General features: G+C 41.2%; 1 protein-coding gene across 1 annotated transcript; it reads right to left on the bottom strand.

The window, feature by feature from the left end:
- Positions 1-2,840: 2,840 nt before the first annotated feature.
- LOC119738760 lies at positions 2,841-9,938 on the bottom strand. Its single transcript, XM_038213710.1, has 9 exons — positions 9,743-9,938; positions 8,942-9,089; positions 8,512-8,619; positions 7,686-7,814; positions 7,067-7,273; positions 6,804-6,889; positions 6,375-6,427; positions 6,060-6,230; positions 2,841-4,896 (listed from the first exon to the last, which is right to left on the bottom strand). The coding sequence occupies exons 1-9, from the start codon at positions 9,890-9,892 to the stop codon at positions 4,662-4,664; spliced, it is 1,287 nt and encodes a 428-aa protein (XP_038069638.1). The 5' UTR covers positions 9,893-9,938; the 3' UTR covers positions 2,841-4,661.
- Positions 9,939-12,526: the final 2,588 nt, after the last annotated feature.

The raw sequence follows: 12,526 nt of genomic DNA on the forward strand, positions 1-12,526 counted from the left end.
AAAGGCCTTTCCAACGGTGCGTCTCAAGACGCATTATTCCTCTGCTAAATAACAGTTTCTCTCACATTTTTTAGCATCATTTTGCGTAAGAACGGAGAGTATTTTGGCAATACAGTACCGGACTGAAATAAGTGCTACAATGCATGACATCGACAGCGCTCGGATTATATTTATCACTGGACACTATTTGGCACGTATAATAACCTGCCAAAAAGTGTCCTGCGCCTATTGCGCATGCTCAGCGGACACTATTTGGCACCGGACATTTTTTGGCATAACACCAGTTCATATACGAAGCATTCGCTGCGAACTTTGTCGAAGTTGAAATGTGGTTGACTTTCCAGCCGGAAAAAACTTCCCATGGCGTCACAAAATGGCTTTCGCCTTCGCTTTCGCGCTGAGTAGGAACAGGCTGTACCTCTCTAAAAAGATATAGCCCTAAGTCCAAAACCGCAACTCTTTACAGTTGACGTACTTTGTACAAATGCGAAACATTAATTGGTGGGTCTCTTGGAATGAAAACCAGTAATTTGTTACTAATAAAACCCCGAAGACAATGTGAGGCTCACGATCTAAGTTGAACTCTGATGGAAAAGTCCGCATGTTGCAATCAATTAACCAAAAATACACTTGATTACCGATTACCACTTGATCTCACTGCCATTAATTGAAATTTGTCAGTCGATACACTGAAACCCTAAAATGTTACTATAAATACGCCAGTCGTTTTCACTTTGTATTCATCCATGGTGTGCAGTCCGAAGCAGTTAAATCTTGAAGTTGCGTTCCCCGCGTGCTCACTCCTCAACTAAATTCGATTTTTGTTTTCTCTTGATAAATTGTCAACTTGTATGATTTATTCCCCCCCCAAAAAAAACCCCACACTTTGTCGGTCGGTCGGTCTGTCTGTTACCCGGAAAATTGACCAAAATAAGCCCCCATACCAAATGTTCATTTTCAAAAAAAAAAATAAAAAAAAAAATTAATAATTAACAAAATTGTTGGCAACAATTCGGAAAGATGTTTTTGAATGGAGGCAAAACATGTGCAGTAATTTTGTAGTCACGTGGTATTTATCACAAATCTAGGTAAAAATCTAAAGCATGGTGTTCCATATTGCCCATCGGCGTCGCATTTTGGGCGTCGCATATTTTCAGCTCTGGCAGGGATCATTTTGATAGATTTCATGCAAAAAAACGGCCGGAGCTTATTGCGCACTCGCACTTGTTTTCTTTTGGGGGCATTTGCATCCCCCCAGTGGCGTAAATCTGTGACGGCGAGTAGGGGGGGGGGGGGGGGGGGATGGGGGATGACCAAAAAAAAAAAAAAATGCCCGGCCGTGGAAATCCAAAGGGGACAGGGGGGAGGCTGGAGACCACATTACACAAGGGGCGCTTTTCATGATACATATGTACCTCTTTACTTACACCAAAGCGCTTACATCAAAACGCAGCATTTTAAGCTTTTGCACTTTTTTCTCCATTATTTAGTGCTATCAAATTTATTTTGGTGGTTGAGAAGTTCGATAAATACCTCGAAATCCGCATTTTGTGGTTCTCATCACGAAGGGGGGGGGGGGGGTGATTCAATAGCCCTTCCCCTGGTCAAGAGTGTGGGGGGGGGGGGGAATTTACCCCATCCCCACCGGGATCACGCCCCTGATCAAAATCTCCATGAAAATCTTGGTACCGTATTGTTTTTTTTTAATCTACGTAAATCATATTTAGTACACAAGTTATTTTTTTTATACAATCGAAAAATATCTTCATAAAATATTTTGACTAGAATTCTTCAACTGTGTATAAATCCCTATACCGAGAGATGAATTTGCCCATAGTTTTGATTTTAGTCGGGCGCCGCGCAGTTTTGAATAGTGCTCATGCAGTTTTGAATAGGGCCTGGCAGTCTATGCGTTAATAATCTGTGGCTCATACAATTTGCATTTCCCGAGACTGTGCGCATGCGCCATTCCGCGAGCACAAACCTGTCACTGCAATACGCCGAGAATGGTTACTGGGATTTCTTGCAAGCTATTCCACTATCTGCATGACACACACAGGATGTTATCTTCAGAGAGAATAATTTAAAGTGGCAAACTTTGGAAACCGAAAGTCCTGTGCCCTTGCAGGACCAGGACTTGTGATTCTGCGAAACTGAATCGGACATGACATATGACAAGAAACGAAGCAAATATGGAGTTTGGCTGTTGCCATAGCTACCACATAATGGAACATGGATATTTTGCACTCTGGTACAGATGACGCTATATAATGTGGTTAGGGTATTCTCTGAAACACAGGGCATAATAAGTACAGCAAACGGACATCAACGCATCAGTTATCTACAAACGGATCAGCATTCGACGAACATGAATAATTTGTCCAAAATATCGAATAATTCATGGTAATTCCCATCAGGAAAGACATTGGTATTCTTCTTTTTCATTCCCGATCAGTGAGTCATCAGCGGGCAGCTCTGATGCACTCTTCCTTTTGCAAAAAAAACCTAAAAAATTATCACGAAAGGGGGAATTTTCCTAAAACCAAAACTAATGATCATTATCAGGTCTTCAAATAATGTAAAAGTACCATAAAATGTAACATAAAGGTCACGTGCATGCCTAAACATGAACAAAGTGCAGATGCCTGATCCAGCATGTAAAGTCACAATCAGATTTTGTTTTTTCATAATATCGAGGTTTTTTAAATTTAACCAAAATACTTCGGCTTAATAAAATTTCATTTCTTTTTATCCCCTCAGAAAAAAATACATTAAGGAACATTACGTCTTGGAATGCGCCCAATTGGGCTACAAAACGCATTTTAAAAGAAACGATATTAACTATTGGAAAGGGCATTTAAAAGGAAGATATAAACGTCCACACAAGCATTCTTAAAAAAAAAATGGGCGTTTTGTGTTATTCTTGCGACCATGCGAGAACGCATTTCGGGAGTCAACATTTTGACTCTCAAAAATCGAGCTGCTGAGTGCTAGTTGTGAATCCTGCCGCATTCAGTTCATCGCATTCTGCGGACGTGCAATAAACCACATTTGTGTATTGGCGCTTTGTGTATTATGTGACACACACACCAGCGCATAACGTGTACCGTACATTGAATGAACACGGCTGGAAATACGTATGCTTATGAAAAATAAATGTCCGCCGCGTCCGATGTAAACAACCTGGTTTTCCCGTCTTTCCTTGGGAACGGTAAGACATTATAGTTTCCTTTCAACCAGACTTTTCAAACAAGATAAGTGAATAATCCAAACATTTTCCGGGATTTCAGGCCGTCATGCCCCTTTAACAAATCAACACTTCTGGGTAACTCATTACTTTATGAGAGTTTGAAGGAAATTACCAGAGAGTGCATAACAAAAGTTGAGGGGAAGTGTCGAAATAAAGGGATGTAGAGGGGATAATTAAGCCTATTGCCAATGTTTTGTTTTGTTTGTCTCTGTGGCTTGTGTGTGGCCAGGGGTATTATGTCTAGTTTGACCCCTTAATGGCTCGTAATTTGATGACGTCATGATGACGTCACCAAAGTTTCCTTTTTCTTTGGACAAGGGTTCATGTCTGTACATGGTTCCATCATCATCTCTTGAACCGTTTGGAAGAAATTCCGTTTGTTTTAACGTTGACGCTCTTGTCGGTGTACACGTATTTAATCTCATCTAAGTTTGACCTTCCGCAACCCCGGAAGTAAAGGTCAAGTAACTTCACGAACATGACAACACTTGTCATAGAGGCATGATCAGTCGGACCACAAAATGTGAACACGGTTCTAGTTTTTGTTAGATGAGTCATGACTGAAACAGCGTGGTCACTTTTGATCTAAAATCGCTTGTAATTTGATATATGATGACGTCAGATGACGTCATCTGACGCAATCAGCTTCTTTAATGTGAAGTGTACAATAACATTTAACACACAGGTCTGACCATGTACAAAGTGATCTGAAATGTAATATTCTGTAAGATACAGCATGTAAATTCACAATGCCATATTCTTCCTGACGTAGTTTCGAGGTGTTTATCGAGGTGTTTATTTATTTAACCCGTCAATACACTTCGGAATAACAAGGAAATTGTCAGAGAGCGAATAAAAAAACAACAGGGGAAGTCTCCAAAAGTTGTGATCAGCCCACAGAGGTGATAATAAATTTTAGCAAATTGCCCATGTCTGGTTTCCTTCTTCTCTTCCTTTGTTTGTGTGTGGGGTTGAGAGATCCCTGTAGCCAGGCTCCAAGACATGGGATCGTTTGCATTTATCCCAAAAGTAACCTACCAAATAAACAAATATTATCCAAAAAGCTTACTTGATCGTATTGGTAATATATTAACACCTCGAGTAATTATTCAGTCTGGCTTGCTGTCATTTAGAAGAAATCAAGATATGTAGGCGATTTCCAACAATCAGTCAATTAACTGTTATTTGGAAACAATAATATATTCAATAATAATATTATAAAGAGTACCATTGACGACAACGTGTTTCGTGATCAAAACAAAAAGATCGTGCTCGGTTTTGCACTATTTTCTCGAAAGGTGTAATATCCACTGAGCTGAAACTTCATCAGGTTAGGCTTTGAGCATTCGTTTTTGGATTTTGAGTGGTGTTATTATTGGAAGCGAACAAATTCCTTGAAAAGCTAATGATCCTATATGTCTTTAAATGTATAGACACTTAGCGTGCCTTGAGTCCAAGCAGGGATGAAGAGTTCCGGGAAACCGTCCCCGTCGATGTCCTGAATGGCCGGGCTGCCTACCGTCCCCTCGGCGTAGAAGACCGATGTCATGGTGTAGCTCCACACGGACGGATCGTTGTCGATCGTACTCTCCAAGATATACACGTTGCTGTCGTCATCGCCCGTCAGAAGAATCAGCGGCTTGATTCTGTCGAGATGAAGCAAAAGTAGCCTTCAATAAACTTGTGTCATGACTTAGGCCTTAGACGTTGGGGGCGTACGGTTGTAGCGACGCCACTTTGGGAAGGGTTCGCTCGTACCCCCGCCCTGCAAACAGGATGCTGGGAAGGGCTGACGAATTAACACTCTGATTGGATAGATTTTGCGTGACCTGTGACCTGCAAGTCATCACGGCCACGACCCTGCAAGGTTTGAAACAACGGCCGTTAAGACGGAGTCATTCGTCACTCTTTTAATTCCCATTCATAAATGCGGCGCCTTTTTTTTGGTTGAAAAGCATAATAGAAAATCTGTATAACTTATCTGTTTTTGTAAATGTTCAACTCCCTTTAGTTGCTAAATTCCGTTTTGAATTCACGAAGGGTCGACGAAGTGCCTATGATTCGACGCTCAAAATTGTGTCCACATGGTCCGCAATGAAAAGAAATCACATCCGGTATGGTGTGTATGCATTTCTATGGCAAACTTTTCGGATAGTATTTGCACGCATTGGCCAACCGCGGTCTACAGCTGCAGCCAGATGCTTTATACATAGGTCATGATAAATTACCCAGAATGCCATCCCCGCTTCCTTCACAAGGTTCTGTGAAGCTCATCTGCCCTTCCCTGCGCCCTGTTTGCATGGTGGGGGGTACGAGCGAATGGGAAGGGAACAAAACTAAAAGCAACTTTAACTGAATAAATTGTCATACTGATTAACCCCCCCCCCCCCCCCCCACCACCCCACCACCACCACCACCACCGGCATAAAATATGCACAATTTCAAAAAATTCACAATTGCAAAAATGCACAATTTCAAAAACAAAAGTGATACACGTATGGTTTTCTGTGTACATCCATGGCTGTTTCTTCCGCCATGGTACATCTAATGTGAACACGGATATATTAATAAACAGCGCCCTCAGTTGGGCACAAGTACGACCACAAACTCTTCAAGTCAGCTGGTGCCCGGTAACTCCTTTTTTTTGGGGGGGGGGCGGGGCAGTCTGCATTTTTGCCGAGATGTTTGAAAAGAAAGACAAACTGCGGGGACAGTATGACACAAAAGCCATTTATCTTCCAATCCTTTGAACTCAGTAGGTAATTATGATTCAAATCGACAGAGGGCGCTAGAGGGAAATCTGACCGACCTTTGACCCGGCGGTCCCGGGTAGAATGCGAAGGCGGACCCCGGTGACCCATGACCCTCGGTGATGACGTCAACATTGGGGATGAATCCCTCCACGATCAGATGGCGCCTCCACGCTCCCGTGCGGAAATCTCGCGGAATCTCATAGGCTAAAAGCTTCCCGTTTTGATTACTATGTGTATAATAAAGAATAAAAAATATGTTAAAAGGTTGATAGTTGATCCTTTTACCTTGATGATCAATTAAAACAAATTGTGATAAATCAAAGAGTGAATAGTTCTGGCATAAGGAAGAAAATACTTCTTCAATTTCTCACCTATTGACAGAAACTAGTAAGTCCACGTTGCCATCTATATTTAGATCCACTAGCTGTATGTATAATGGAAACAAAAAAAACCAGCACTGTCAAGTGTGTAAATGAATCAAGAAAGAACTGAAACTATCCTTAAACTCGAATTCCATCGAGCACAAAACCAAATGCGACGAATAAAATAGGCTGAGTTTCATTTTTTATTAAAATTACTGAAAACAAGTGTAGATGGATTTGAAGAACAGGGCCGGCAGTAGCTATTCAAGATTATTCTTGTATATGTTGAAATGTCCCTGAGAGCCTCTCCTTCTTTTGCTGCCTGATCTCGCTATAAGAGAAGCGCGGATATCTAGCGCGTGGAAAGATTTTAAGAAGTCTGAGGCAAGTCAACGGGAAATTGATAAAATAAAAATATTGCATGCTCTCATAACAAACCTGAATATCAAAGTAGCGTTCGTTAACTACATCTGAAATAACTCTATGCTGAATGGAAGACGGGTCATCCCAACTTGATGTCGGTCCTAAAAAAAAAAGACAAACAAACAAACTCACAAACACCCCATCAAGAGCGCGAAAAACAAAATGGCTGCAAAAATGCGATACGCAGTAACAGTTATCAACTTTTTACATTTTAATGATCTCAATTTCAGTGGAAAACAAATAGTGTGCATCTTGAAGTGGTTCATGGTTTTTGTTACCCTCGACCCAGGAGACGACGAGCTTCTCCGTGAAGTACTGAGCGCTGATGATAACCTCCAACTCCCGGCCGTCGGACACGGTCAACCGGCCGAAGCGCGTCAGTGCGTCCGGTCCGGGGTACATGACATGCTCCGACCATGTTCCGTACAGGGGATTACCGAACCTCGGCTGCTCGAACCAGACCATTTCTGCTACTGCTTGGCCATCTGCCGAACAAAAAGTTTTTAAATCAGCCCGAGTTCGGAGGTTCTGGTTTTATAACATTTTGATAAAAACTCAATGGTAATAAACCCCTTTTATCCAAATATGGGTTTCCCTACTTGCGGCATTTTCTATGTATTTTCTGTTACTTTTTAATGTTTAAGGTATCTGCCCATTCTATGAAATTAGGGTGTCTGTAGGGCGCTCTCCAGAGTTCAAACAGTTTGCACGCCTTTCTTTTGAGAAAGAGACAATACCATATACATCGTACCAATGAGATACTATGGGAGATCTTGATCAATGGGAATCGGAGTATACTATGTTAAACAAAACAAAAAATTCACTTAGTATATTAAGTTTGTCTATGGTGCTACAGCCGATGAGTGATTTGACAGCGCCCCCTGTCGTCCAACTCACTTGAATCGAGGTAGGCTCTGGAAGTGACAGCATCGATGCGGCCATCTTTGTTCATATCCGCCCATTCCACACGGTGATAGAACCAGTCTGTTGGGTCTAGCAAGCGGCTGGAAATATCATAGGTGGTGGCTGTGGGCGGGGTTAACAGAAAAGGAGGCGTGAGATTGAAAACAAGTGGTGATCTGTAAGTCCGTTGAACTCACCTTGTCCAGCAGGTCACATCATGGATCTCATTTGCATGCAGCAGCTAAGGTCAAGTTCGGGCAAGGACCATTAGTCGACTTGGTTGATTTGTGACATACCTTACGCCTGCGCACTAATAGCAACGTGCGAACGTCTCTAGTCAAACGCTGGTCAAAATGTCATCGCAAAACTTCTGGATCCTGGCTCCCTGTTGTACGTAATGAATGCGCGCGGCTATTGGTTACCAGCGATGCAACCAGCCCCAGTTGGTGGGTCCAAATAGTCGACTCGTCGACTAGACAGAGTTCGGGCTAACTTTAGTCGAACTATGGTTAACAATTATAGTCAACGATAGTTCTTGCACGAACTTGCCCCAAGTGCCACATATCACGTGAAGAATACTTGCCTTTGATTGGTTCAGAATAAAAAAAAAATTATCAGGTGTTGTCATTAAAGTTGATTCCCCTACTAAGTAAAAAACTCATTGGCCCTTGAAAATATCAATGTATCAATGGCTTCTTTTCAAAAGCCGTAAGGGAAATTGAATGACTACATTATTTTGTTTGTCAAGGCAAACAAATTACATCATTCCGGCAAAACTTCACAAAAACTCAAAACTGTATGAAATGTGTATTTTTACTACCTGGGACCATAATTCCTGCATCTATCAAAGCGATTACACCGTGTGTCTTAGTTGGCACCAAAAACCCGGAAGTTCCCCACCAAATGTCATCTCGACCAAGTACTTTCTCTGAAAGCAAAGGATTGATAAGAAGACGAATCAGAACGAGTAGAGTTAAAATGGCGTCATTGTAAGGAATCTAGCTACTGAGACCCACACATCAATAATTGCATTTATAACACGCCTGAATAAGTCCCCGACATATATTATTATGTCATTACATCTTCCCAATGCATGGCGCGGCAGCGCCGCACTAAAATAGAAGTTCCATTTTTAGACAGATGGAAGGGTCCATTTTACGAGGCAGAGCCAAGTAGAATGGAGCTAAACTCGAGCTCAAAAGTGTTGCACCCAGCTTCGTTCGTGAAACAATATAACTCGTCGGACTTACCGGGAACTTTGCCAACCTCATTGGGCCACTTTAGCTCATCTGTCAGTACCTCGGTCATCAGACCGTTACCGGCTTGAATTTGCCCGGCTACGTCACGGATGACGTAGACGTAATCGGTTGAAAAAGGGGTACTGCTGAAAGACGACACCTGCACACGACATGAAAGGAAAAGTTAAAAGTTAAAGAGTTAAAAAGTGTTGTCGTCAAACAGTTTATGGGGCAAAAAGTTATGGGGCAATACGTAACAGAACTTCAACCGAAAACTCAGAGAGAATAAAATTCATCTTTGACAAGGTCAGGCAATTTGAGGATGTTTATATTTTCACGCAGACTATGCGAATAACATCCTAATAATTTCTGACTTCTTACCCAAAAAACTCATGTATAGTAGATAGCAACGACTAATAGACATAAAACTGAGGTAGTGTCCACACATGCTATTCAATGTTTTTCTTTTCTTGTTAAATCATTTTTTTTGGAAAGTGAAGTATTACACTTTGTAATATTGTAATAGATATTACAAGGCGAATCACCCCCCCCCCCGGACTATATTGTGGGGAAAAAAACAAAGGTTCTTGTAAGTTCCCCTGAATTGATAACTCAATCTCTTGATATTGCAAATTTAATTAATTCCTTTTGTGGCTTCGTCACCGACACTAATATTCAATCTCGATTCAATTCATGAAACCTTTCTTTTTATACTGGTCACTGACAACACCGATACAAAGCGCGATCACATAAAATATAGTTGTGTTATATTAAAACAAGGCATTTTTATTCAAATATTGGTTTACAACTCACCACTACGTCATACAATCCGGTGCTTGGGTCAACCAAGACGGCTGACATGGCCGCGTATGGTATGTCCACCGTGGCTATTTGGCGTAATTGCCACGCCTCGCATCCATACATGTATAGAAGAACGAAGAACAAGTAAACCCGACTCATCATGCCGACAGAAAGAGCAAAGATAGTCCCAAAAAATGTAAAAGTAGTAACCGCTCTATCATTTCTGTGTGTTTGATTCTTTTTATACCAAACTAAAACGGGATTTCCTTGTGATTATCTGTTTGCAGAGCTTTTAATGGCAGACTTTGTATTACAGATGATTATGCTATAATCATATTTAAAAAAAAAATATGCTACAATGGCTAAATTAAACATACATTGTGTATGCTATGATAACAAATATTTAATACAATTACTATCTTCTCCCGGAATGAAAGGATGTTGAGATTAGTCAGATTATAGCACATATTTTCGGTTCCCATAATAGAGAGTGATTGTGATTATTTTTTTTTAAGTCAGTGCAGGCTTGCTATCTCACCAAATCGCTTATCACATTTTCTTTAATAGACATTCCTTCATTGTTCAAAAAAGGTGAAGAATTCGAGTGATGCACAGTTTAATGTCCTCAAAGAGTTGCTATGATCACGCTTCATCGCTGAAAGTTAAAAACATTGCTTTCTTTGGTATGTCTTTATTAATTTCTTCATGAAGGAATTTGTCACAGATTTTGAGCCGTGGCCTTTTGTCCTGTTTGGGGGAAAAAAATCCAATAATTTGAACAAAAAGGGAAAGACGAAGAATTCGAGTGGTGCACAGTTTAATTTCCCCAAAGACTTGTGGCTATTGGTTATTACTGGCGAAGCGAGGTCATTTTATAGTCTGGTTCCCTAGACCTGACAATTATTCCCGACGCTCACGTCTAAATAGGTCAGGCAGCCTCCGTGGTTAAAAATAAACATGACGACATTGATGGCCCTTTTTCAAATCTCGGCTTCGTTTCCGATTTCGCTTTATCACTTATAGCGTTTAATTTTCTGATCAAATTAGTAAATAAATCACTTGCTTCGTAATATAATACAGTTATGATAATACAGTTTGATATTTCTGTAAGATAATATTGACAATTGTTGATCTGGAATCTTCAAATTTAGGCACCAAAATAGCACTGTTATCAGGCGGAACCGAATGAAGACCGATTTTGGAAAATCTCGGTAACGGTCGTCAAATTCAAAATAGTACATGACACAGGCAAAAAGTTTGCCCATACGATCCGAGTATACTTGATGCACAAAATCGTCGTTGAATTTCAAGTTTTCTAAATGAAATCAATGAATATTAGTTATCAACTCATTTTAAAAAGTTTTTAATGAGCAATTAGCAGTTAATTAAACCTATATTATATTCGGAAATACTCGGGCGCTATCCGATTGTCGACGAAATAAATTCGGCAAACTTCCGACATTTTCGGAAAAAGGAGGAATTCCTCTCGTTTTAGTCACGTGACGTAAATTGTAATACAACCGGAGGCTACCGGACCTAAGATTCATCAGGAATAGTCAGAATCTTTTGGTCTGGGAACCAGACTAGGTCATTTTATAGGGGGGGGGTGGGAGTTAGACGTGAAAAAGGCACTCGCCCATGCGTGCTGAAAGGTATAGACAGGTCTTTTTCACTAGTCACCCGGTCTCCGTAAAATAAAAAAGGTAAAATTCCAAAAGGGCACTCGTTAGGGGCGCTCGTAAAAAAAAGGGCACTTGTGAGAAAAGGCACTCTTTACAGATATTGCGAAAATGTTTGCGACGTCTAAAATATTTGCGACATCGCAGATACTTGCAAAGATAGTTGCAAAATATTTGCGACATCGCAAATATTTGCTGAAATATTTGCGACATGCGATGCCCCTTTAGGTCTACCGTAGGTTTGCTGTACATTCACTCGTGGAGGACGACTGCATTAATATTTATACAATACTCATCAGATGTAACAGTCTGACGGCGCTGACATAAAAAGCGCCCTCTGAATTCTCAGTTGACCCATGCGTCGGGTGTTATTCGCTCGTACCTCGTACGGGGAGGTAGACATTTGCATCTCGGAGCTAAGCCCATGTGCAATTTACCTTGTATGGTCGATCGGAGGAGTTACTTTTCAAATTGGGTAAGGACTTCTCCTTCTGGAATCTCTCAATTTAAGGAACTTTATATTATTTCATTAGTCACGCACACGATATCACTTTTCTACGGGGTTGGGGACATCCGACTTGATAGAAAAAGCATCGTACCGTCTAACATGTTGTAAAAACAGACCCAACCTGCAACTGTTGTGGCTAGGGGCGTAACTAAACCCCGGGGGGTGAGAGATGGGGGTATATATCCCAAACTCGTTACCAGGGTGATTAGCCATTTGATCACCCAACCCCACCCCACATTTTCGTGGTGATAAACCAAAAATGACGGCGTTTGAGGTGTTTTTTTTAACTTTCCAACAACCAAACTAATGTAAATAATCAATATACTGTAAAATTTCATTTTTTTTTTTTTTTTTTTCTCCCTAAAAAGGAACAAAAAGTCCCCAGAAAGGGAGAAAAATTAAAAAAAAAGCTTTACATGCGCGTTTTGATGTAAGGTAAGAGGCGTAAGTATACATTATACATCTGTATCATGAACAGCGCCCCCAGTGTCATGTGGTGTCCAGCACCCCCCCCCCCCCCCCCCCCCCCCCCCTTTTTCCACGGCCGGGCAATGTTTTGATTTGAGTCATTCTCCATCCCCCCCCCCCCCCTCAGCCCCCGGCACATTA

Source organism: Patiria miniata, unplaced genomic scaffold, assembly GCF_015706575.1.
Source record: "Patiria miniata isolate m_02_andy unplaced genomic scaffold, ASM1570657v1 HiC_scaffold_3, whole genome shotgun sequence".
In the NCBI taxonomy this organism is placed as follows: Eukaryota; Metazoa; Echinodermata; class Asteroidea; order Valvatida; family Asterinidae; genus Patiria; species Patiria miniata.